Source organism: Bos taurus, chromosome 4 (assembly GCF_002263795.3).
Source record: "Bos taurus isolate L1 Dominette 01449 registration number 42190680 breed Hereford chromosome 4, ARS-UCD2.0, whole genome shotgun sequence".
NCBI classification, from domain to species: Eukaryota; Metazoa; Chordata; class Mammalia; order Artiodactyla; family Bovidae; genus Bos; species Bos taurus.
The window spans coordinates 38,585,198-38,611,314 of record NC_037331.1 but is presented as its reverse complement, the minus strand read 5'-3'; the positions used below and the strand labels follow the sequence as shown (position 1 = coordinate 38,611,314).

Here is a 26,117-nt window from a genome sequence, read left to right as displayed (position 1 = left end):
TAAAATTTGGAATCAGGAATCTGTTTTAAATATAATTACATAAATTATAAAATAAAATGTTACACAGAAAGTCATTAAATCCAGTCAACAGTTATTATAAGCACATTGTAAATCCTGTGTAGGTACACACAGAATGAGAAAGTTAGGTCAACAGCTATGCTGTTTTCCCATGAACCAACCCAGAGCCAACTCAGAGCATGTTCCCCAAATTTAAGCAATCCCTTACACAGTCTATATGAGGAGTTAAGAGAATTACTCCCTTCATGAGTTACAATAATCAGAACCAGCATATATTTAAGAATGGTAATGAGCCCCCAAAGAGGAATAACCAATTTTCTCTACGGCCACATTATTAAAATAAGGATTTCAACTGAAATTTATAATAAGTGAACAAATAATGCTTAAGTGCAACATTCATTATATTATAAACTAGAAATAAATTTCCCTCAAATCAGGAATGTCAGCCAAAATATAAAATCAGTATTTAGTATTTAAAAATCTTAATTCTCCTAGATTTTTAAATTCCTTCTAATGCAAGCTAAGACAAAGGAATGCAAACCTACTTTAAATCAAAAGTATTTTTTAAAATGAGATAATTTAACAAGCACAAGATATATATTTTTCAACATTTGTAGAACTTTAAGTTGGTAGCATTGACAATGCCAGAGCTATAGAAATAAGTATTTTTATGAGACTCAGTAAGCATTTTTTCCTCAATCTTAAAAAAGAGAAAAACAGAAAGAGAACTATTCATTTAAATCATATCCTTAAGTTACATGATAATTAAAAAAAAATAATTTATTGTATGGGACTGGGAGGATGAGCGATCCTAAAAAGGTACCTATATATATCTGATACAAACATTACCATGTTATTTTTTTTTTCCTGAACTCCATGGGTATCTTAGATGCATTTAAAAATGTGCACACAGTAGTACTGCCCATTTATCATGTATTCCGTAACATCTTACGGGAAACCCAAATGAACTTTCTGGTCCAAGCAATAATTACTCCCAGATCCTGAACTTGTGTTCTTGTCAAGTCACAGTTAGATAGAGTTAAGTTGAATCTTGTCTCTGGGGGAACTGAGAATTTGTCCTGCATTTCCTTTTTCCCAGGTGGTTATCACATAGACAGCTGCTGACTTTTACTTTCAGCCTCATGAGACAGTTACGTTGTATTATTTCCTTATAGAAATATCTTATCCACAATGAGCTTCAACGTCATAGTTTATCATTTATTATTATTAATTTTATCAATTAACTTTTAACCTTTAAGTTTGTCTTATTTTCATTTTGGCCGGTTATGTTGAAGACCGGAAGAGTTCCAGTAATGACAAGTCCCAGTTCCTAAAAATAGATTCACAGAAAAAAGTCAAATTCAAATAACAATTTAAACTTTGTCATTATGCATTAGTTTTTGGATATCTGACACTGTATTTTAGTTGCTTTATAAACAGTCATAAAAATTAGAAATTTATTTTGAAAGCTTATTTAAAAGTCAATGAAATAAATGCCTTAGAAATTAGTAGTATCTATTAGTCAGTTCTTTAAGCATGCAACATCTAAAATAACACTCTCAAGAGAGCATTGCAATAACTTTAAAAGTCAAATTACACTAAGCCTTGTAGTAACCCTGTCCATCTACTCTTTTTTTCCACAGTGAGTCCACCTAATATCAGAGGCCACTATGAACAGAGTGATATTAAAATATTGTTTCAAATGATTTAACTTTGCTTTTTTTTTCAGCTCCATTCTTAAATTTTTTCATGCCCCAAGCCAAAGGCTTCAGGCTAAATCACAGATGTGTAGCAAAATAATTATAAACAGAAAAAACATGCTACTGATAATACATTTCTAGGATATTCTAGGTAAGCATTATGATGTTCAAAAGAAGCAACACTGCTTCTATATGCTCTCCAAAATGAACGTTTTGACAAACTGAAACGATGCAGACAAGTGCAGTAATCAAATATGAAAGTCCAGTCATGAAGCAGTTCAGTAGAGTAAAAATAATCACACAGTATTAATCAGCATGTAGATAATTTCATATGTTACATGAATCCACAGAGATTAGTTGGAAAAAAACTGATTTTTCAGGTCATAGGTTGCATTTTATGATTGTCATCTGCAACAATTATATTTCTGTTACAAATATTTCATGTCAGAACTACATTTTTAACAAAATTACTCTTTAAAATAGTTTAAAAATTATTGTTGAAAATTCTGAATTTACTGAGAAATTATTAGTAATCTTTGTGTGAATAATGATCCCAAATCCAAATTTATTGACTCTTGTTCTAATTATAGAAACAGCACAGTCTTATAAAGAAAATGGTTTAGGCTATGGTTTATTATTAATTATACACGTGGGAAGCTCAGAAACAGTGGAAACTGAATTAGTGGGAAAGGACAATCATACACTTTCAGCAGAACAAGGTATCAAATTATTTGGGACCAAGAAAATTAAGGAAATGATGACACATAGTTGGCTGCATGATAGGTATGTTGACTTTGTATTTAGTATTAAGGAAGAAAATTTGACCATGAAAACATCCTTAATTGAATATGTGAATTAATATCTGCAATGAAAACTTTCCACCTCAAACAGTGTCATATTATAGATAATTTATAAACCTAGTATCCAAAAGACACCAAAATCCATGGATGTTCAAGTCCCTTATATAAACTGGGGACTATTTACATATAACTCATGCTCATTCTTCCAGACTTCAAATCATCTCTATATAACTTACAATACCTTTTACAATGCAAAAAGGTAAAGTAAAGTGGAAGTCGCTCAGTCATGTCCGACTCTTTGCAACCCTATGGACTGTAGCCTACTAGGCTCCTCAGTCCATGAAATTCTCCAGGCAAGAATATTGGAGTGGGCTGCCACTTCCTTCTCCAGGGGATTTTCCTGACCCAGGGATCGAACTGGGTCTCCTGTATTGCAGGCAGATTCTTCACCATCTGAGACATCAGGAAAGCCCCTTACAATGCAAATGCCACGTAAACAGTTGTAAGTACAACGTAAATGTTATGTATACATTAAGCCAGTGCCTGGCAAAATCAAGTTTTGCTTTTTAGAACTTTCTGAATCTTTTTCCTAAATATTTTCAATCTGCAATGGTTGTTCCTATAGACACAGGACACAGATATGGAGGACCAACTCTGTATATATTGAGTATATGCACAGTTTTAGGAATGGTAACATGGCTTAAAGCTCAACATTCAGAAAACTAAGATCATGGCATCTGGTCCCATCACTTCATGGGAAATAGATGGGGAAACAGTGGAAACAGTGTCAGAATTTATTTTGGGGGGCTCCAAAATCACTGCAGATGGTGATTGCCGCCATGAAATTAAAAGACGCTTACTCCTTGGAAGGAAAGTTATGACCAACCTAGATAGCATATTCAAAAGCAGAGACATTACTTTGCCAACAAAGGTCCGTCTAGTCAAGGCTATGGTTTTTCCAGTAGTCACGTATGGATGTGAGAGTTGGACTGTGAAGAAAGCTGAGTGCCAAAGAATTGATGCTTTTGAACTGTGGTGTTGGATAAGACTCTTCAGAGTCCCTTGGAGTGCAAGGAGATCCAACCAGTCCATCTTAAAGGAGATCAGTCCTGGGTGTTCTTTGGAAGGAATGATGCTAAAGCTGAAACTGCAGTACTTTGGCCACCTCATGAGAAGAGCTGACTAATTGGAAAAGACTCTGAGGCTGGGAGGGATTGGGGGCAGGAGCAGAAGGGGACGACAGAGGATGAGATGGCTGGATGGCATCACCGACTCAATGGACGTGAGTTTGAGTGAACTCTGGGAGTTGGTGTTGGACAGGGAGGCCTGGCGTGCTGCAATTCATGGGATCGCAAAGAGTCGGACACGACTGATCGACTGAACTAACTAACATGGCATAATAGAAGCAATCTTTTTCTTTGCATCACTTTCACATTTACATAGAATACCATAAATTTTTTCTAAATATGGTAATATGTGCTCCCAAATGAGATACAAGGCTTCTAACATATTAGACAAACTTATAAACTGCACTCAATTCCAAGGCACTGTGCAAGTTTCTAGAGAACTAAGAAGAGAAATGAAACAAGATATCTGCTATCTTGGAATTTATTTGATATTGAGTTTCCAGAGTGCAATTCTTTTCCTCTAAAGAATCTTATTTTATCTCTCAAATAAAATGAACCTTCCACAATACTGTCCCAGTCTTGGTTCTAGTCTTACCTTCCATTATCTGCAAAAGTGACCAAATATCATCCTTTCAATATACATAGCACTTGTCCAATTTTCATACTGCTATTCCTTTCTGTAATTTCTCTGCACATCAACTGTAGAAACCTTACCTAGACTCATATATTTAGCTAAAACAACACCATCTTTTTAACCTTATTCTGTCACCAAATATGTGGCCTCTTTCTTCTGATTTTAGAGTTCTTTCCATTTTTCTCATTATGTTTTTGTCTTGCAATATTTTTACCTTTTTAAAAAAAAAAAGAAAAAAAAACTGTGAATCTGACCAGATTATTTTTTGAATGTGCTATGTGCAAAGACTATAAACAAGTAATTGGAAATAAAAATGGGTCATGTTTGAGTCTTAAGTTAGAAGAAAGAATGCACTATGTATCCACTGACCAGTCAATTAATGTGTCTCATTTTGTTCTTTTTTTTTTTTACATTTAGTCTCAGCTAGCAGAACAGCAGATTCAAAACTAAAATCGCTTCCTAAAGTCATTTATGATATCTGCAAGAACCTCACCAACAATGCAGACATGCTGGTTAATGAACTTCTGGTTCATAGGAAATACAAGAGGGAATAATTATTGACTCCTCCTATCATACTCTGTCCTGTGATGGATTTGAATGCGTGAAACATTTTGACCACAGCTTCAGATGACCATGTGACCTTAAATAAATATGTGATGTCAAGAAGGAACACTGGACAGTAATTTTAGCAAGGGCTTGAGGTAAGCAAGCTTCATTTTATCATTCTTAGCGTGCAAGGCTGCTGCTAATAGTGCCTGTTTTTCTCCTAAACTTCCTGTATTTGTTTATTTTACAAGAACCAAATGATAAGTAATTCTTTCTAAATAGATTGCATTCTGCCCTGTGGGTTCATCACTGTATTCAGGAAAGTAGTATCAGCATATAATTAAACTCCAAGTAGGAAAAGGGGTTACTGAATCAGCACCTATTTTTCAGAGCTTAGTATTGTAAGTCTCTCTGATGTTACACTAGCAAAATTGTTAATTAAGTCTTCTCTAATTAAGTTAAGCATATGAATAAATCTTATTACTATTTATAAATTTCATATTAGGAAAGAAAAAGTTATACTAAAATATGATTTCTCAATATCAGCCCTATTGACATTTTGAGCTGAATAATTCTTTGTTTTGTGTGCGTGTGTGTGTGTGTGTACACATGAGTGTGTTGGGGATGTGTGTGATTCTCTTGTACATGGTGGGAATGTCTAACAGCATCCCTTACACCTATTCATTGGATGCCAGTAGCAAACTCTGTCCCAGTCATGACAATCAATAAAACCTATAGATATCTCCAAGTGATCTGAGGGGCAAAACTGCCCCCAGTTGAGAAAGAACCACTGCTCTGAAATACGATGGCAAGCCTGTACTACAATTCCCACTGTGCAGTGGGCAACTTAACATGTTTGTATTTGTTACTTCACATCAGACTGGATCACTTCAATGGGCTATTTCCATAAGTATTTAAGGTTGACTCTAAAGCAAGAACTTATAATACGAAGAGGTGATTAGGTTTGTGATTGTTCCAGGGTGGGATAAGGTATTTGTTTATCTAATTGCAAGTACTTCTGAGTTTTGTTGAGTCTGGTTTAAGATATGGAGGCTATCTCAAATATGGAGGAGACAGCAGACAGACTCCTGCTAGCTAAAAATGTGAAAGTGTTAGTTGCTCAGTCATGTCTGAGTCTTTGCGACCCTGTGGAGATTCTCCAGGCAAGAATACTGGAGTGGTTGCCATGCCCTCCTCCAGGGGATCTTCCCAACCCAGGGATCGAATCTGGGTCTCCAGCACTGCAGGCAGATTCTTTACCATCTGAGCTACAAGCTTCTGCTAGCTGAAATCTACTTTAAAAATAGTTTCTTCACAATTCTTGTTCAAAATCTACTAATTCATGTGACTTTAGGATTTTTTTTTTACATAAAACTTCACAAAATTATTAGAATGATCTTAAATTCAAGATTGGAGGTTTGAAACTCTATATCCTCAACGACAACTGAAAAATAACACTTTACATCTCTGGTTCTCTATTGCACACAAGTCTAGATTTTTAAGTAAATTATGTAAATTCTAGCAAAGAAGGTTGTGATAGAAGGAATTCTGAAAGGGTTTCATGAAGAGAAAAAGAGAAATGGAAGCTAGAGAGAAATAGAAGTTAGCTGTGTGCTTTTGTTATAACAGTCTTTGACTGAACAGCCTAGCTTACCAGTGCATCCAGGTATACGTTTGTCCACTGGACTTGCTTAGCTTTGTCTCCAGCTAAAACCATTGGTCTTCCCAGAACATCCAAATATTCCTATATAAAAACACATTAAAAAATTTAAGTCGTTGATAACTAGGAATGCAGTTCTTAAAAAAAAAAAAAAAAAAAAAACTCCACAGAGAAAAATTTACCTAGAGGTAAAAATGAAGATGGAATTAAAATTATTAAGAGTGTTAAGCATATAATCATTCAATTTCTACTTTGGGTACTCCATAAATGGTATGTCTGCATACTCAGAATTAACAATATTTGACTTGTATTATTTATACAATGTATCTACCCCAGTTTTGTTTTTTTTTTTCCTCCTAACAAAACATTCTCTTTCTGAGGTACAGCCAAGGATAAGTGAAATAAGTTCCCTGTGAATTGTTTTATGTTAATCTAAACTATTTAAGGCTCTGTGATTTACTGGATGGAACTGCACAAATTTGAAATACTAAAGCAGCCACATACTTGTTTTCATATCACAGATTGTTTGGCTGAAATTCAAAACTACATTTAAACATATCAAAAATAAATGAAATACTGTGCCAAAACTAGACATCAGACTTGAATGCAGCTGCTGTTTCATTTCAAAACTCAACATATTCAGTATTCATTTCCACAAAAGCCATGTTATTTGGGCTAAATTTTGACTTAGTCTATTTTGTAGACTTTCAGTTATGTTTAAAACTGAATAAATGATTTTAAACAGCAATTTATGAATATTAAATTTATATTTAAATTAACTTATTGGTTCAATCTACCTATTTAACAAGTATGTTTTCAACTGAATGGCTGTACAAAAACCATCTCTTTGTTGTAAGTTGCAAATAATTATTGTTTAATTTTCTGTGTTGAACCTATAATTTGGGGAAACTCAGTTAAATGATTTGCCGTAGAAACAAGTTGAAATTATATGATGAGATTGTTACTAAATTGATTTTATTTATTTTCTATGATGTTTTTAAAATAGGAGAAGACAAACATAATTACACATCTTTGTCTGAGTTTCAGATATTTAAAAACATTTGGAACTTTAATGAAATAAAAACCAATACATTACCATGATACTCATTACAAATGAAATAGTATGAATTATTTATTCATGTAATACATCGATCATTTATTCATTTTCACCTATTTTCTTCATATTGAGCATATTTAAAGTAGCAGAGAAATAATTTAGTTTGAAAAAACAGTTTAAACAAGTTTTAAATAACCATACCTGAGTATTGATTCTTATTGCTCCAATGGAAGGAATTTCGTAATAATAACCTGAAATATACACATATATACACAATAGATTTATATGTTTACATATTATGATATAATAAAATACACAGAACTATTTTATGGCTTTCTAGGAGAAACCGAGTACTTCTAATTCACCAAACACTAAAATATCAATACCACTGATCAGTTTGGAAAATGTGTGATTAACGTAAACTCATAGCAAATACACAAGCTTTATCAGAAACTTCACTACATTTCTTATATTGTATAAAATAAATGTCATTGTTCTAGAAAGCAGTAGAAAACCTGAAAAATTGTTTTCATTGGAGAAATAATTAAAAGTATACAATGATGGGTATCTAATAATTTTATATCTGCCAAAATATAACTTTGAGAGTAAATCTAGGCTCTTGCTATTGTCATGTGTCATTGTTCAAACAACATTTTTTTCTGAGTATAAGTGAAATATAGGTTCACTATACAAAGTCTGAATTATCTAGGAATGTATAAGACATTTAAAAAAATAATTTAGCCACTCAGGAAAAATAGTACCATATAATGTTACACTTTCTGATAGCTAAGTTTTACACAATTCAGATATTATTTGATTCTTAATTCTTCATGAAAAGTTATATTTGATGAGAGTCACTAGCATAATTTAATAAAATATAACACTAATGTCAAAGTAATACTATAATGTAATGTAACACTGATGTCAAAGTTTCTCGTGTGTTTTCTCTAGAGAAAACATATCTTATTCTTGCCTTGATTTAAAAATTAGCTACAACTTTAGAGTATTTTAAATAATATGTGAAGTAACAACTATTAAATTCATCTTCTTATAATAAAATGTGGTCATGTAAACAGACTTGTTACCTTTATTTTCACAGGCCATCCACTGAATAGGTCCTCTGTCATAATTATGTTGACCAACTGAAAATGTGAATACACGGACCTGGTGAATTTAAAAATGGGTATCTGTTAGGCTGCATAAAATTTAATTGAAAGCCAAAACAAAAGAGCTAAAATTAAAGATAAATAAAAGCATGTTTTTCAGTTAATTTATGTGACAAGAAAATTGAGGCCTCTAAATCACTTGGAAGGCACCAGAGAGAAACCACATAATCTACTCTAAATATAGACTTTAGTTACTAAATTTAAGTTAGTACTTGGGTGCTCTGCATCATATCTCAATTCTGTGGCAGGATCATGACTAAGGTTTCATTAGCAGAAATGGCATCTTTCAGATTCAACTCAACATCAGCGGTCTCACCTGGTGAAAACATATTATTCACATATCTATCTAGTCACTGCCAAAAAAAAAAAATTCTACTTAATAGGTACAAGGTTACAAAAATCTATATAGAAAGGAGGTCACTCTACGTTTAGTTGCTTAGAGCATTATACTTAATGATGGTTTCACTACTTTTCACATCATGAAAATATTTAATATGCATATGCATGAGTATGATGTTAGTCATATGACTTACTTTCTATAAAAGATGACTGGAACATATAAATAAATATTTTAAGCTCTGAGCATTTTTTAAAAGAATTAAAATATTGACTGCTTCTAATATGCAAATATTTAAAATATAATTGCGATACTGTTTAATTATTGTAATTTATATATTCATTGGAAGGTGCTGAATTTAAACAGTATAAAAGCATAGAAAATAAATTCAATGAGGTCAACAAATATTTAATAAAATGGTTACTTGAATTACACTGATTTTTACCAATTTAGTAATCAGAGTAAACCAATACTCTAAGTTCAACAGTTTAGTTTTTTCTAAAGATAAACATGCAGAAAAGCACTTTTCCATGAATTCATGGTCTGGTTTGAACTATGTTAAGAGCTTTTCCCTAATTCATGTCGATTGACTGTTTGAATTGACATTTTCTAATTGTTTCATCTGTTTCATCTTTCGCACATGACTGCAGAGCACAAATCTCAAGAGATTCTACATCTGGTCTCTGTTCTTTTGCTGGTCTTGGCCACACAGAGATCACATCATAACAACCCTTGCCCCAGAAAGTACACTGGGGAGGTGGTTGTTTCACTTGTAAAGTTTCACTCAAGCCAATCATCCAGGTTTGCCTTGGCTAGTTATGCAAGAAGCCATTTGGTGAATACATCAGAGTTTTAATCACCCCAAACTGTAAAGACAGGTGACTGGTTCTAGCTTAACAGAAGTTGGTGTTATCCTCTCTTGCTACCCGCTCTCCCTATCCTGGTGTTACCCTCTCTTGCTACCTAAGTTGGTGTTACTTACTACCCTCTCTCCCTTAGTCCTTCAAAATACAAAAATCTAGTTTCATTTCCTAAAATCTTCAATTGGTCATTTTGGGGGATATGCATTTTAGTGGAGTGTTACTACTTAACAGAGTTAAAATTACTCCTAAATGGATTATTTTTACGAACGGGTTGGCCACCCCACTGATGATTCAATTTAATTGCCATACCTTAAACAATTGTCATGTGAATTCAGGACACGGAAACAATCCAGATGTTCTAGAAAGCACCTGGGGATCACTTTCATGATTAACATTTGAAAGCATGTCTCAAATTTTCGATTTAAAGCACTGCTTTGTCTGTTGTTTCTCTTACCACAACAGTATTCCATAAAATGGTTTCCATAAAGTACTTTTCAGTACAAGGACATAAATGAATAAGACTAAATGAATTATTATTACATATCTACATCCTTAGAAATCAAGCGTTTCTAACAACATAGAGGCTAAGCATACACAGACATACACCATGTGAATATTTGACTGATGTTATTCAAACAGTCCAAATAAACACAACACAGGCAAAAAACACACTAGTAAAAAACAACAACAAAACATATTGCTTTATTTGTTTTACTACAGTTTTGCCTGACCCTAATTGTTGGCCTACATGGAAAGCTCAGATATTGTTCAAATTAAAGAATTTAGAATCAGAGCTGGGTGTCAAAGTATACACTGTCATAATTAATTGTAATTTAATAAAAGTTTAATACACTTTTTTTTTTTTACTTTTTCTTCTCTATCTTTATTCATTTATCTCATAGGTCCTTCCTTGTCTATTTGAATACAGGTAGGATGCATTAACTGATTTGAAAAGACTATGATGCTGGGAAAGATTGAGGGTAGGAGGAGAAGGGGATGACAGAGGATGAGATGGCTGGATGGCATCACCGACTCAATGGACATGAGTTTGGGTGAACTCCAGGAGTTGGTGATGGACAGGGAGGCCTGGCGTGCTGTGGTTCACTGGGTCTCAAAGAATCAGACATGACTGAGCGACTGAACTCAACTGATTGAATCATTCCCATATTACAAATGTATAATTTTTAACTCACTTTTAAAATTATATTTGCCTTGTGATAGATGTTTTTAAAGACATTTTTCTGAAAACATCCTCCCAATGGTTACTAAAATCTTAAAAATTACAAATTCAACCTTTCTATAGTTTCAGCAACTGTCTTACCATTACAATAATTATAAAATCTTTCCAGTATATTTAAAATACTTATTTTGTCTCTTGGTAGATATACATACACACAAAACATATGCATGTAAATAATTAATGATTTTATAGATTACCTTATAATTTTCCAAAATGACTTGATAAATATTATATATATTTGATTGAGAAAAGTTTAATATAAATCATATCAAATATAAAAAGTTTAATATAAATCAGATATAAATTTTTAATTCTTTCTATGACAATGAAAAATACACATGAATATTATACTTCAATCCCAGGTGCTGTACCATGCTTTTTGTCTTTGCTTTAAAAATTTGAACTAATTATGTAATAAGATTTTAACTAGATTGATTTCATAATCAGGTGTGATATTCAACATTTCATAGTACATATATACAATGAATTGATAGTTTAAAAAATAATTTTTGAACTCTAACTTTCCACTTGGGAGATTTACTTTCATTCTCCTATTCCGCACTATGTGACTGCCACCCTGTGGATGAGTTAATGAACTAACCCCAATGCCAAGTTTACAGAGAGGTTTGCTGTCCCCGCAGTCTGATGTTTTTCACCTCTTTAAGTGTTCCATTCTTCTTTAGCTATAAATTTGGGGAAATAAAATAATAAAGTGATTCCTTGAAATAGGCACAATTTAGAGATTAAGGTAAATTACATTCTCAAAGATGTGCATTTTCAGAGGTCTTTTCTTTACGTGGCCTTACAAAAAAACAAAATGACATTAAAAAAAAAAAAAAAAAACCTTGAAACACAATGTGCAGTCACACAAGCTAAATATTTCATCTAAAGTCTCCATTAAGTAAATTACTTTAAATCAGGCCTCCATGAAAGCAAAGTCAGCTTTTATGGAGAAAAAATCCCTTTACTTAGGCCTAGTAGTGCATTTATAATCACAACACTAGATCCATAGAACAAGTACATACTGAAGATTCACTGTTCTAAGTGTAATATTCCCAGAAAATTTGCTAAATGATCCTGAACTGGTTGATGTTAGATAGGCTATGTTTTAGAATGTTCACTTCTGTGAGGGTCATATATGAAACATACATAGCTATAGATGGCTTTGAAAAATATTTTTCACATTGCTGGCCAGATCTCTAACAGAAATAATATGGGAAATTAGAAATTGAATAAACACTGGACTGGGTTGAAACAGTTTCAGGATTGCACTATTGTATCTATTATAGTACTTTACATAGATATGAAAATAAGTATTTATTAAATGAAAAAAAACTGAATAGCTAAATGAGTGGTCTTCATGTTTTCCCAGAGGGATATAAGACACACTTTGATATCATCTGATATATAAATTAGTTCATTATAACAGAGTAGAGCCAAAACCAGAGTGATAGAAGCCTTGCATTCATAATTGCATTCAAAGCCTTGTTTCATTACACTTATATCATGGCAAATTCGTAATCTTTTTTTTGTTGTTGTTACATAGTCTTTTTATAAATGCAGATGAGCAAATTTCTTCAGGCAAGTTAAAGTATGTATAATACACATATCATTTATATGCTGTATTATTCCTAGAAAATAAAAAAATAATTATTGACTCATGTTTAGTTATATAAGAATATTCACAAAATAAACTGCAATTTGAGAACAAGTTTAATAAAATTAAACTTAACTAAAAATCAGTCTCTATTATTAGTTGCAATTTATATAATTTGGCCTTCACTTGGTCCAAAAATCATTTTTCTCTGAACAGAAAATTATAATTCCAAAGTGTAAATTTGAATTATAATTTATATGTTAAGCCTGGCCTATTTGACCAGAGAAAACTTTTAATTACCAGCAAACTGGGTTACTCATTTGCTTCCTATAATACACTACTGATGTGTCCTTTAGTTCTAGACTTCTGTTACTCTGCTTTTTATTTTGTCTTGTTTGTTGAAGACAAAAATACTTGTCTTCAATTAAGATTTTTCCAAAACCACAGGGTCAACCTATTTTAAAAGTCATAGGAATTTCTTGTTTCCCAGCAGAACCCAGTTACTGGAAACTGTCACCTCAACAATTATCAGTTACCCAGAGTTCAAGTTTAATTTACAATAGGCAAATCTCCAAGGAATAATGGAAATGAGACTATGAAGAAAGAAAGCCAATAAAACTAAAATAAAAACTTCAGCTATCGAATCATGTTAGAAAAATGATGTCAGAAACGGGTTTTATTAATTTACTGTGTGTACTAAAATTTTTGGCAATAAGCCTATAAAAATACTAGATTGGACTGAATATTTTAGGAGAAAATTCTACAGTCGTTTTCATAATTCACAAGTATACCAGGATCCACAGCATTTAAAATAACCCACATCTCTCGGTTTATAGCATTATGAAATAAATAAAAGTGTCCAAATGTACCTTTCACACTTAATTTATTTTATAAAGCCCAGTGATCTGAAAGGTTCTTGCAAGTCTGCAAAGATTTGATGGCTTAGTTTAATCCATTTTAGCTTCTTAAAGCTGTGGGAAGCATGTTCCTTAGTCGTGAAATCTTGCTATCCAACTAGAAGGAAGGATCCTGGGTGGGCAAATGATGACTGGCATGGCCCCAAGGCTGCCCTAGAGAGAGAGATGCAGGACTAGCCAGCACACTCCACATGAGGTTATGAAATTTGGACTGCAGAACATTTAAATGATTGATTTTGCCACTTAGTAGCTGTATAGCTTTCAGCAAGCTCGTTAACTTCTCAAATTTTGGTTTTCTTATTTCCAAAATGAGGATGATGTTGATGGTGATAAAAACCTTTTTATCATATGGCTATTACAACTGTGAATGAAGTGATACATGAAAAGCTTTTGTATTATATGGAAAATTATAAGCACAATAAATATTAGCTGCAGTAATAAAGATGACATGATGATGATGATGACTACAATGTCTTCTATAGTCAAACTATCAGAATTCAATGAGGTAACATTTTCCATTTTCATGCCTCAAAAAGAACATAACTTGAAATAATACCTTCCCAGAGGGACAAATTTGGTTTGCTTTACTGCATTTAAGAATAAACTCCAAAGAAAAAGATACTGTCTAAATGCCGCTGTGTCCATATAAGATATGCCTGTATGGAATTTCCCAGGGCCTGACAAAAGAACAAATTTAGTAAGTGACCAGTGAGTTTGTTTAAGTAAATCACACCAAGCAACTTTAAAAAGGAAATCGAAATGCAGTAGTTTTTGCTTACATGATCTTAAAGACCTAGCTGATATTTCTCTTACATGTCTTGCATGTGGGTATATAACAAAGATACATGCCCTTGGGATTATGTTGGTGTTTAAAAATGTTAACAATTACAATGAATCATCCTTGCATATTAAGATTATAAGGGAGTAAGTTCAGGTTCCCCTTCTATCTGCATGCACTGACAGGATTTGATAACAGAGGAAGAAGCTATGGATACATTTCATTTCTAAGCAATTTAGCTCTGCAGAGACTATTGTCAGCGGAGAGGTCACAACATAAGTGATATACTTATTTCAGCTGTTCCTCTTGGGTAAGGCTACATACTTCACTGACACAAATAATGAGAATACTCATGAAAAACTATGTGTTGGACTGATTAGTATGAAAGGAGAGGTGCCATCAGTACAATCATTTTTTATATGAACTTGCTGCTGCTGCTGCTGCTAAGTTGCTTCAGTCATGTCCGACTCTGTGCGATCCCACAGATGGCAGCCCACCAGGCTCCACTGTCCATGGGATTTCCAGGCAAGAGTGCCATTGCCTTTTCTGTTATATGAACTTAAGTCTCCCTAATTCTTACAGTGACATATACAAGGGTGGAACATTAATTTTACTCTACATTCCCTTTACCTTCTCATACTGTTTATGGGGTTCAAAGAATGTTCAGACTACCACACAACTGCACTCATTTCACATGCTAGCAAGGTAATGTTCAGTCCTCCAAAGCTAGGCTTCAACAGTAAGTGAACCGAGAACTTCCAGATGTACAAGATGGATTCAGAAAAGGCAGAGAAAACAGAGATCAAATTGCAACATCCGTGGGATCATAGAAAAAGCTAGAGAATTCCGGAAAAACATCTACTTCTGCTTCACTGACTATGCCAATGCCTTTGACTTTGTGGATCACAATGAACTGTAGAAAATTAAAGAGATGGGAATACCAGACCACCTTACCTGCCTCCTGAGAAACCTGTATGCAGGTCAAGAAGAACCAGACATGGAACAATGAACTGGTTCAAAATTGGGAAAGAAGTATGTCAAGGCTGTATATTGTCACCCTGTTTATTTAAATTCTATGCAGAGTACATCATACGAAACGCTGGGCTGAATGAAGCACAAGCCGGAATCAAGATTGTCGGGAGAGACAGCAATAACCTCAGATATAAAGATGATATCTTTATATGGCAAAAAGCAAAGAAGAGCTAAAGAGCCTCTTGATAAAAGTGAAAGAGGAGAGTGAAAAAGCTGGCTTGAAATTCAACTAAGATCATGGCATCCAGTCTCATCACTTCATGGCAAATAGATAGGGAAACTATGGAAACAGTGACAGACTTTATTTTCTTGGGCTCCAAAATCACCGCAGATGTTGACTGTAGCCATAAAATTAAAAGACACTTGCTCCTTGGAGGAAAAGTTATGACAAACCTAGCAGCATACTAACAAAAAGACATTATTTTCCCAACAAAGGTCCATCTAGTCAAAGCCTGGTTTTTTCAGCAGTCATGTATGGATGTGAGAGTTGGACCATAAAGAAGGCTGAGTGCTAAAGAACTGATGCTTTCAAACTGTGGTTTTGAAAACTCTTGAGAGTCCGTAGGACTGCAAGGAAATCAAACCAGTAAATCCTAAAGGAAATAACCCCAAATATTATTCATTGGAAAGGCTGATGCTGAAGATGAAGCTCCAATACTTTGGCCACCCTGATGAGAAGAGCCAACTCATTGGAAGAGACCCCGATTCTGGGCAAGATTGATGGCAGGAGGAGAAGGGGATGACAGAGGATGAGATGATTGGATGGCATCACCGACTCGATACGAGTTTGAGCAAACTCCAGGAGATTGTGAAGGACAGGGAAACCTGGCACACTTCAGTCCATGGGGTTTCAAAGAGTTGGACACAACTCAGCAACTGAACAACAACAACAACATTCCACTTATAAGGAAAAAATATAATTTTAAATTATATTCTTGTAAAAGGTCAAAGCTATTGAGTATCATATATGAATGTTTTATATATAGTTTACTATCAGTTTAGTTGCTCAGTCGTGTCCAACTCTTTGCGACCCCATGCATCGCAGCACGCCAGGCCTCCCTGTCCACCACCAACTCCCAGAGTTCACTCAAACTCATGTCCATTGAGTTAGTGATGCCATCCAGCCATCTCATCCTCTGTCGTCCCCTTCTCCTCCTGCCTCCAATCCCTCCCAGCATCAGAGTCTTTTCCAATGAGTCAACTCTTCCCATGAGGTGGCCAAAGTACTGGAGTTTCAGCTTTAGTATCATTCCTTCCAAAGAAATCCCAGGGCTGATCTCCTTCAGAATGGACTGGTTGGATCTCCTTGCAGTCCAAGGGACTCTCAAGAGTCTTCTCCAACACCACAGTTCAAAAGCATCAATTCTTTGGCGCTCAGCTTTCTTCATAGTCCAACTCTCACATCCATACATGACCACTGGAAAAACCATAGCCTTGACTAGACTTAGTTTACTATTGGAGATTATTTATTGCATATTTACATTTATTCATTTATGTTGGGCATCTTCAGTAATTACTCAGCAACCACTGTGCATCAATCCCTTCTTAGCCGCTAAGGAGTCAATGGTAGGTTTACAAGCTGATACAACCCCTACCTCTTCGAGCTTTTAACAGAAGGGAGTTCAAGATAATGTAAATAAGTACATAATTGAAATGATTTTTTTAAAATGGTAATCTGGGAGAAAGAAAACAAGGAGGAGAGATGGTACTGAAATAGAGAATAATGAGGTGTGTAGGAAAAGGGGACCACCCTAGAAAGTCTGAGCAGGGAAGATCTCTGTGTGGAGCTCCATGGCAAGCAGAGCTTTCAGTCTAAGAAGACAGCCTCAGGAAAAGCAGGACAGAATGCCCTTCCTGGTCCTGTGATTTCACATCAACAAAAGGCAATCACAATGTTAGGTGGCACAATTCTACCTAGAAATTATTTCAAGTGTATTTGTGGCACTCTATAGCCTATATCATGTAATATACTTTGTTTAATGTAATACTTATTCTCACTTTTCAATGGATTTGTTCTAGCCATCAAATTAAGGACTCTGTAAAATGTATGGAAGTAGTGTATTAACTACTCAGACCCAAAGAAAACTGTTCCTTAGTTTAGGTAATGAATTATCAATACTAATATCATTCTAAGAAGACAAATGTAAACAAATCTGTCAGAGAAGGACACTACACAGATGCACACGACCTGAATTTTAAGTTGATCATCTATTGGCAGGGCCAATATTACTGAAAATTATTGTTTTTAGTTATATCTTAATCTAGCACAAGTAATATATTTGGTTTTTATGAACACAGCTATAGTTCCCATTCTAAAACTGAAAATCCTTTGGAAATGGTTGAAAGTGCCAAATTACATGAAAATTTTTAAAAGCAGTGCATTTCTAAAGAGTATTAAATATTCTACAAGTCTAATATACTCTATTATAAGAGGATTGAACATTCCTTCCAAAGGTTTCATTCTTGCCTGATGGAGAAGCCAGGCAGAGACTACCAAGAAGGCAATGAATTATTTCCCATGAATTATTTTTCCTACCATATGTTGAAAAAGTAGTTGATGATTTTCACTTTTACTGTATAAAACTCATACACAGATTTAGCCGTTTGTGATTTGCTTTCGATTTTTGTAGACTACAGATTATTTCTCTTCTGGATCTGACAAAAAATAGAAAAGACTGCCAATCAAATTTGAAAGAATCTGAAAAATAGAGCATCTGTTGTCAGGCAATTATAATTTTTTAGCTGTGCATTCTTTATTTTACAAAATTATTCCACATCTATCATATGCATTTTTTCATTTCTTCTTCTCATTTAGTTTACTATTTTGAAATTTTCATCTTATAGATTTTTGAATGTCTTTTTATTTTTGATTAATTCTGAGAATTAACCTAAAAATCCAAGAACAATTTTATAGCTGGCTAGACAATCTTAAGTGTATATGCTAACCAATCTCTTTGCTAATCTACAGAAAATTAAATATCTTTACTTTTGCTAGACCTGGGAATTATCTTTCAACTCTGTGTCTGGTGTCAGTTTCCTTTGTTCATTTGTTTGGAATCTGTGATAGAGTTCATTTTGGTTTTGGCACCATTTTTAAGGCAGTCTCATACACATGGTTGAGCCCTAAGGAATGGCAGAGTTGCAGGTAAAGATTAGAAAGTGAATGCATTTTAATGTGGAACAGCTGTGTGAGGAGATTAACATGGACTCGGTTTTAAGCTGTACCTATCTATAATCAGGTAGATTAATTCCCAAGAGTAATACATTTCAAAAGAACCCAAACATTTTGTTCTAATTCTCAAACCTTTTGGCCTCATTAAATTGTGCTCTGTATCTGCAGGCTCATTCATCAGCTCTATGGGTGGACCTCATCACACCTATCTGGGTTGCTCTGAGTGATTTCTAATGTCATCTGGGTGACAAATGGGTTTAAATGAAGCATTCAGTTACATTCATGCCAAGCAAGAGGTCTGGGGAGAAAGTAGGATTCAAAAAGAGGTTTTCAGATTTTTTTTCTTTAAAAGCTCTCCAAACTTTGTGACTTTGCAATTTCTATATTTTTAAGCTACAAGTGAATGTCCATCTTAAGGGGCATGTTTTAAAGTAAAATTATAGTTGAATATAGAATTTTACAAGTATTGAAAGTTTATATTTTACTACCTATCAAATTTCAGTTTTACATATTGGCCATTTGAAAGAAAATGTAGCTAGTTAAGTTCTGAGTTGATAAATTTATTGCATAATAAATATGAATTTTGCAGGTAAATAACTGGTCATACACATCCTTAGATGACACAGATAGACAAGGATCTTCCATGCATCCACATGTCTGAGGGTGGCAAATCTCTCACACTGGGTGGATGAGTGGAAGGTAGAGAAGTCAGAATAAGCAGAGAAAGTGAGAAAGGGTTTGACAGTTCATCCCAAACCATTTTGAAGATGGAGGAAAAATCTCTCTTATACACACTAGTTGCATACATACACCCTTGGCATAAACAATTAACTGTGTAATGTTGTCTTGACAAAATACCAACACACTCAAAAACATAAGTGACTTAAAAATCGTCTGCTATCATCACTGTTAGTGGATAAGAACATGCAAATGCCAAGAGACAAATTTTTGGTCTAACATAGTTTTCCATGTTAGAAAATTTAAAAAGCCATTGAACTTGGAAGCAGAGTGCAATGAAATGTGGCACAACAATGTTTTCAGAAACACAATTCCTAATTGTCTAATTCACAAATCTGTGCTCTCTATCTCTCAATCCCTCCTCTTTCAAGGATCACCATCAATTATCCTTTCTCTGTTTTGTATCTATAAGTTTTATCTGTCTGGATATCCCTTTACTAACCTTAAGTTAAAATAATGACTTAGCTCTTCCATTGTTAAAAAAAACATGTATGCATGCACATGTATGTGTGCAAAACTTCACCCAGAGTTGACTGTCTTAATTTTTCCTATTTTTTCTTAGCAAATTTGCAAAGATTTTAGAAAAAAATTAGTTTATGTTCAGATTTCTATTTCCTCATTCCTTGATCACTTCTTAACCACTTGTCAGTGGTCAAAATTTACTCATAGCACTTTACATAAGAGAGCTAGCCATAGTTCCACACATGGTCCCTTGTTTCTAGAGATATGATTGACAGAATCAATGTCCATTTAAAACAGATATAAATGTGTGTTCATATACTTGTGTATGTAAATATGTACACATGTATAAGTGTGTATCACGGAACTTTGCTATAGCCCCTAAATTAGACTCCCATTAAAAAAAAATGTAGTTTCTAATTCCAAGGACATCTTAATTTTTCTTAGCTAACTATACATTTATTTCAAAAATCATAGAAAGCACTGACTACTTAATTTTCAAAGTTTCTTTGGAATTCACAAAAATTCTATGTCCTTAGGAGAAGTGTGTGTACTTACAGCAGAGAGGTATTATTAATAGGCAAACAGCAAGATTGTTGAGTAAGATTAGATTCATCAGTTTTAAAAAAGTGAATGTGATATGAATCATTTCTTATGTGGTTTAGAATGTCACAAAATGACTTTGTTTAAAACGTGGAGTTCCTATAAAAGGTGAAGGAGATGAGAAGGAGTGTTACAAGATAGTAATATTTAGATTGGACATTTTTTGGATATATACATAGAAAAATGGCTTTCAACTAGAAAATTCTTCATTTATTCAATCAACTAGACAATTTGTGAAAATGGAGGGTAGGATACAGTTGTTTTCCTTATGACATAAAATCTCTTTTATGGAAAAAAATAAAATTATGATATGCCCCCAAGACATGTTATTGTGTTACTTCTGCATGCAAAAAGAGTTTTTGGAGAGGAAAAAAATAAATAACAAGTTTATTGTTTTTCTCTTTTTATACATTTAAATTCTTTTATTCAAACTTGTTAAACTTTTTTGTACTCTGAAATTAAAATATATCTCTGGCACAAATTGCAATACAGAATGCAATATTTATTGCCATATTTAAGAAACTTTCTTTTTGAAGAAAAATATTTAGAGGTGAATGATATTCCTGCTTGTCAGTTTGGATGATATCAAAATCTAAGAAAAGATGATTTAACTAAACTTATATTCATTAAAAAATGAAAAGCACTGGGGCTTGAACTTATGCACCTCTGTCATAAGATAATAAAATAAGCTTATGACTAGAAGATGCTAAAAAGTCCTTTCCAAATTATCAGTGTATGATTAATTAGAAGAATACTGAAATAAATGTATTATATTAATAGAAATGAATTTAATTAAATTTATTTTATTACATTTGAATTCTTCCAAACATGGTAATTTTATATCACTGAGAATATTTAAATAAGTGAAATATTCTGTAACCCAGATTATTTTTTATGATTATGAATTTGTTCTATAACAGAAATTATGCTTCCAACTTTTGTTAGACACTCTCAAGTTTTATTTATTGCCATGTATTGAGAATTAACTCTGAATCTGTGCTTCTTGTAGGATGCTGAGAGTTCATAGTTAAACAACACAAAGGCCTACTCATGTGGGACCTTGGATCCAGAGGGTGAACAGAGAAAAGACCTCACGGGTAGCATAAGTGTGAAGAGACGTGGAGGGCTCAGACACTGTGCTGTGGGATCAGAGCATAGGCGCCTGAACAAACATGAAGTGGGAGGAAAGGATGTCAGGACATCCTCCAAGGGGTGGCGGCTGCCCTGGATTTTGAACGATCAGTCACAGTTACTAAAAAGTAAGAAATGTACATTATATCTTAATGCATCTGTATTTTCCCATTACTTTTCATTCTAATGATATTTCTGAAACAAATATTCACAATAACAAGATACCACTCAAAATATTTATAGGCTATTAACAGTTCAGTCCATTTATCAACTTTTCCAAAAGGAATGGCTCTTCTATATAATCAGAGTCACCAGATGTTTAAAAAACCTTAACCCTCACATTAAACTTATGTCATATGACATTATACTTTAATAGCATATGCAGTAGCATAGAGTTGAGTATTAAAACATTTTGTAAACAATTCAAAGTTACACATATGTGTGTTGTCAACTCTGAAAGTACTGGTATTTTTGAAATGTTTCAAAATTTTTCATTAATACTCTACCCTATTATCCACAGTATTTTGCCTGCCGATATATAACTTATGTATATTTACCTAAATGTATTAATTTAATTTTTCCTTCTTTTTAATCCTTCATAAAACAATTCTTTAGCATTAATGATGAGTCAATGATGAAAGTTCTAATTAAAAGCAAAGTTGATAGGTATTTTACCCTGAAGGGTGCCTTGTGAAATATATAATTTTTGTTGAAGTTCTGAAAGCATAAGACGTAAGCTATAATTTTTCATTACTTATTTATGGATTCTTGGCATTTTAGGAAATTAAGTTGAGAATCATTGTCCTCTCATAAAATATGGAGAGTATCAGAAATTAAAATAAGCTGACAGTAGGAGTGATAGAAAAAATAGTTACATTTGATATCTTCCACAATATCAGTAGGTTCAGCTACACTGGTGAGCTTTCAAAACAGGCCTGTGTACAATACTTTTCTCTGCACTAAAGCAATCAAAGAAACAAATACATTCTATATAGGCCTCTATACAGGCCTCTATATAGGTTCAAATTATTTTATTAATAAATTAGCCATAAAGTACTTGTGAATTTCACAAAAGATATTTGACATTTAATTCAGTGATTGGCATATAATCCATGAGCTGTATGGCTTTATAGTCAGCACACTAATGTTTTAACCAAAAACATCTTCCCTTACCACTTTTGCTGTATTCTCTCTTAAAACCACCTAAATTAATATTAAATTTAAAATATCAGAAAAATTACACTCACCTTTTTGTCTTTGTTGTATTTGGTAAATATCTCCTGAGCTCTCTCTTCTCCTCCATCCGTGAACAACATGATAATCTTATTGCAGTTGGCTCTAGACACATTATACTGTAAAATATATCAATAAAATTGTATATCATTCATAGTAAAAGGGAGGGAGTATAAAAGCAAAATGGAAAGTATGTGCAGATTGCAAGTGATGACTGAAGTATCTGTTCAAAAGCCAATTTTAAGAACAGGTTCCTGGATCAAGCAGGCCTGTGCCTGCCTACACAGGCTCTGCCTCATTTTCAACACCCACCACTCTCCCTTTCTTTGGGTTTCTGATCAAATGTCACCTAACCTTTGAGGACTTTCCTGACGACTGCATTTTAAATTGCAATCTGCCCTCCCAAGGTGTATTCTTCTTTATAGCATTTCACATTTGTTATATGCAGTATATAATGTGTTTGTTTTTTATTACTGACTTCCAATAAAATATTAAGTACCAAAAAGGTATAAAGTTTTGTCTTTTTTGTTCAATAGTTTCCTTGTCTGAACGAATGCCTAATACATAATAACCTCTCAGGGTTTAATTAATACATGGGTTTTAAAGTGATTAATGGACATGGTATCAATTCTATACCTCTATAATATATACCAGAAACAAAAAAATATTAATAAAACATACATATCTTTTCATGTATGTTTTCAATCCATTTACAAATATTTGTTCCTCTCTTTGCTCCTCCTCCCTCCTACTTTATTCAGTTTACATTTCTGAAATTGTAATGCTGATCCCAACACACAGTGCTCTTTCATATTTTGGTAAATGTCAACAGTTATTTCCATAATATTGTCTTATCTGCTCTCAACCTACTACATATATTCTAATTCTGAAAGGCTCAATTCCAATGTTAAATCCTCTCTTACATTTTCTTTAAGGTCCCTCAAAGAGCTGGACTTAGGAAAACAATGGATTAGCATCAAAGGGCCACATGAAATATACAAAGTTGAGCTTCTTTGAGGCCTGAAATTATCATCTCAGCCTTCCTAATGTTGTAAAATATGTCTGCAAAATTGCTGAGAATAAAAAAAAAAAATAACACTAATTTATGACTGCTCAGCTTCTTTGAAAATGTCAGCCTTCTAGTTTAGTGATATTTAAAGGTGATAAAATCTGAAACTAATTTGTAATTTTATACCTCTAATGGCCACATTAAAAAATATAAGAAGAAATATCTGAAATTCTAATAATATATTTTATTTAACTCAGTCACTCAAATAGTCAATTCAACATCAAAACAATATAAAAATTGAGAAAATAAATATTTTTTTCTTTCATGGTAAATTCTAAAATCTCAGTGTATTCTTATAACACATTTCAGTTCAGACTATGCACACTGCAAGCACTCAACACCCACTTGTGGTTATGGTTATACTGGACAACACAGTCTAAAAATCACTAATTCTCCAATAGTGTTGGAGTTTATTGAAGGTCCTTATTTCTATTTTTCAAAAAAGGTAAATCACATTTCCTGTTGGAAAAGGTAATGAGGACAACATGTTGTTTTATCTGATGAAAAATTCCTGTTTCATATATTCTTATTCCACTGATTAAGCCATTAGCCCAGTGGCAGTTAAAGCTTTTAACTAAGCATTGTGAAAACTCAAGTAGTGACTAATTCTATTTATCACATTCAAAAACCATTCTTATCTTGGAAGGTAATTATCTGAAAATTTGACCATAAAATAGTTACATATTTTATCATCAATATACTTTTGTGAAAGGTGTTGAAATCCCTGAATCGAAAACTAAATTCTCTGATGACTTATCTTTTCTATCTGCATATGTAAAATGGGCAAACTAATATTTACCTAAAAGACCGTCTCAAAAAAGTGACAGTTTTTAGCACAGGACTTGGTTTCATTTTTTAAAATAGTGGGGGTATTATTATTATTATTATGGAATATAAATATCAAAGTTAGCACACTGCATCTTGCTGTTCATTTTTAGTACACTCACAAAAGGAGAAATGAAGAAATGTTTTGTTTTCAACATTTTTTTTCTAAGTAGATTTCTCAGGACTTGTGGTAGAATAGTCTACCTCAGCAAATTCTCACTGGATTTGCAACTATCTAAAGAATCACACTGTCACAACAAGTATACAAAACTGGCTTGGAAGGAATTGAGGCAAGGAAAAACTTGATTACGTCAATAAAAACACAATGGCTAGGGTTGGTTATTGACTTTCGTGGTATTTCATAGCACACTTGGCTGTATCTCTGTAGCTTGCAGCACAGCATCTATTACATACACACTCAAAATTTTGTTTGAAAAATCCATCTCATATATTTGTCAATATTTTATGAAATGCTAACTGAAGACTAATTCAAATCAATGTCTAATTCTATTGGACACTTGATTCAGGAATCTTAAGGGTAAACCGTGCCAGGACCAACAGAAGACAAGGAATGGTACTGTGTGTAAGAAAAAGACAAAACATGCTTCAGCTCAACAAGGTATGCTGTGCATTTGGGAAAATTATTTTTAAATGAAGTATTGTAATACCTAAGGGACATGTGGAAAGCAAAATATATGAGATTTACTACAGGAATAACTGAGGACATGTTAAAAATCATTTACAACTCACAAAGGCAGTAGGAGAGGCCAGTAGAAGTTCGACCATATTTTATAAGTAACTAATAATGAATGTGGGAGTTAACCCGGCCCCTCTATTGTGACTGCCTTGGGTAGTACATCAGGCTTGAGACGCCTCATCATTCCACAACAGAAACTTGAATATGAGGGAATGAGTGAGGCCAACTGACAACACTAAGAATAATTAAAATGCTAAGATCTAGAAAACTTGATTATTGACTCGAGAGAAAAATTAGTTATGAAAAGCCCTCACATTCCTTTACTGCAGAAAGGATATATCCTATTTTAGTAATCACCTGTGCTTGAATTTCAAAAGTTTTGAGTTTTCATTTTTATTAATGCACATACATCATTTAATAATCACATGAATTTTAGCAAAGATAATTTCCCCGGAAAACTGCAGTGCTGAATTTCTTTGCCTTTCTACTATTTACTTGCTTTATCTAATTGTACCTAAGAAAAATATTACTTCAAATTCCAAATAATCAAAAATTCTACCCCCACATTCCTTTAATGTAGACTCCTAGGCCACCCTCCGCCTTGTTTTCCAGTTCAGAGAACTTGGAGTCACCCCCACTCCCTTCTCAGCAACCCCTCCTACCACTCCAATATTTACTAGGTCACTTACCTTAACATCACTTCTAATCCAACACCAGG

At 33.5% G+C, this 26,117-nt stretch overlaps 1 protein-coding gene across 13 annotated transcripts in view; it reads right to left on the bottom strand.

Moving 5' to 3' along the window:
- CACNA2D1 (calcium voltage-gated channel auxiliary subunit alpha2delta 1) overlaps nt 1–26,117 on the bottom strand; it is a 519,970-nt gene that overhangs the window by 61,863 nt on the left and 431,990 nt on the right. For all 13 annotated transcript variants that reach the window (XM_024990478.2, XM_024990480.2, XM_024990485.2 and 10 more), the window contains exons 12-16: nt 22,823–22,927; nt 8,628–8,706; nt 7,744–7,793; nt 6,480–6,569; nt 1,271–1,348 (exon numbers count right to left, since the gene is read on the bottom strand). In XM_024990478.2, the coding sequence (XP_024846246.1) occupies nt 1,271–1,348; nt 6,480–6,569; nt 7,744–7,793; nt 8,628–8,706; nt 22,823–22,927 (402 nt within the window). The remainder of the gene's footprint in view (nt 1–1,270; nt 1,349–6,479; nt 6,570–7,743; nt 7,794–8,627; nt 8,707–22,822; nt 22,928–26,117) is intronic.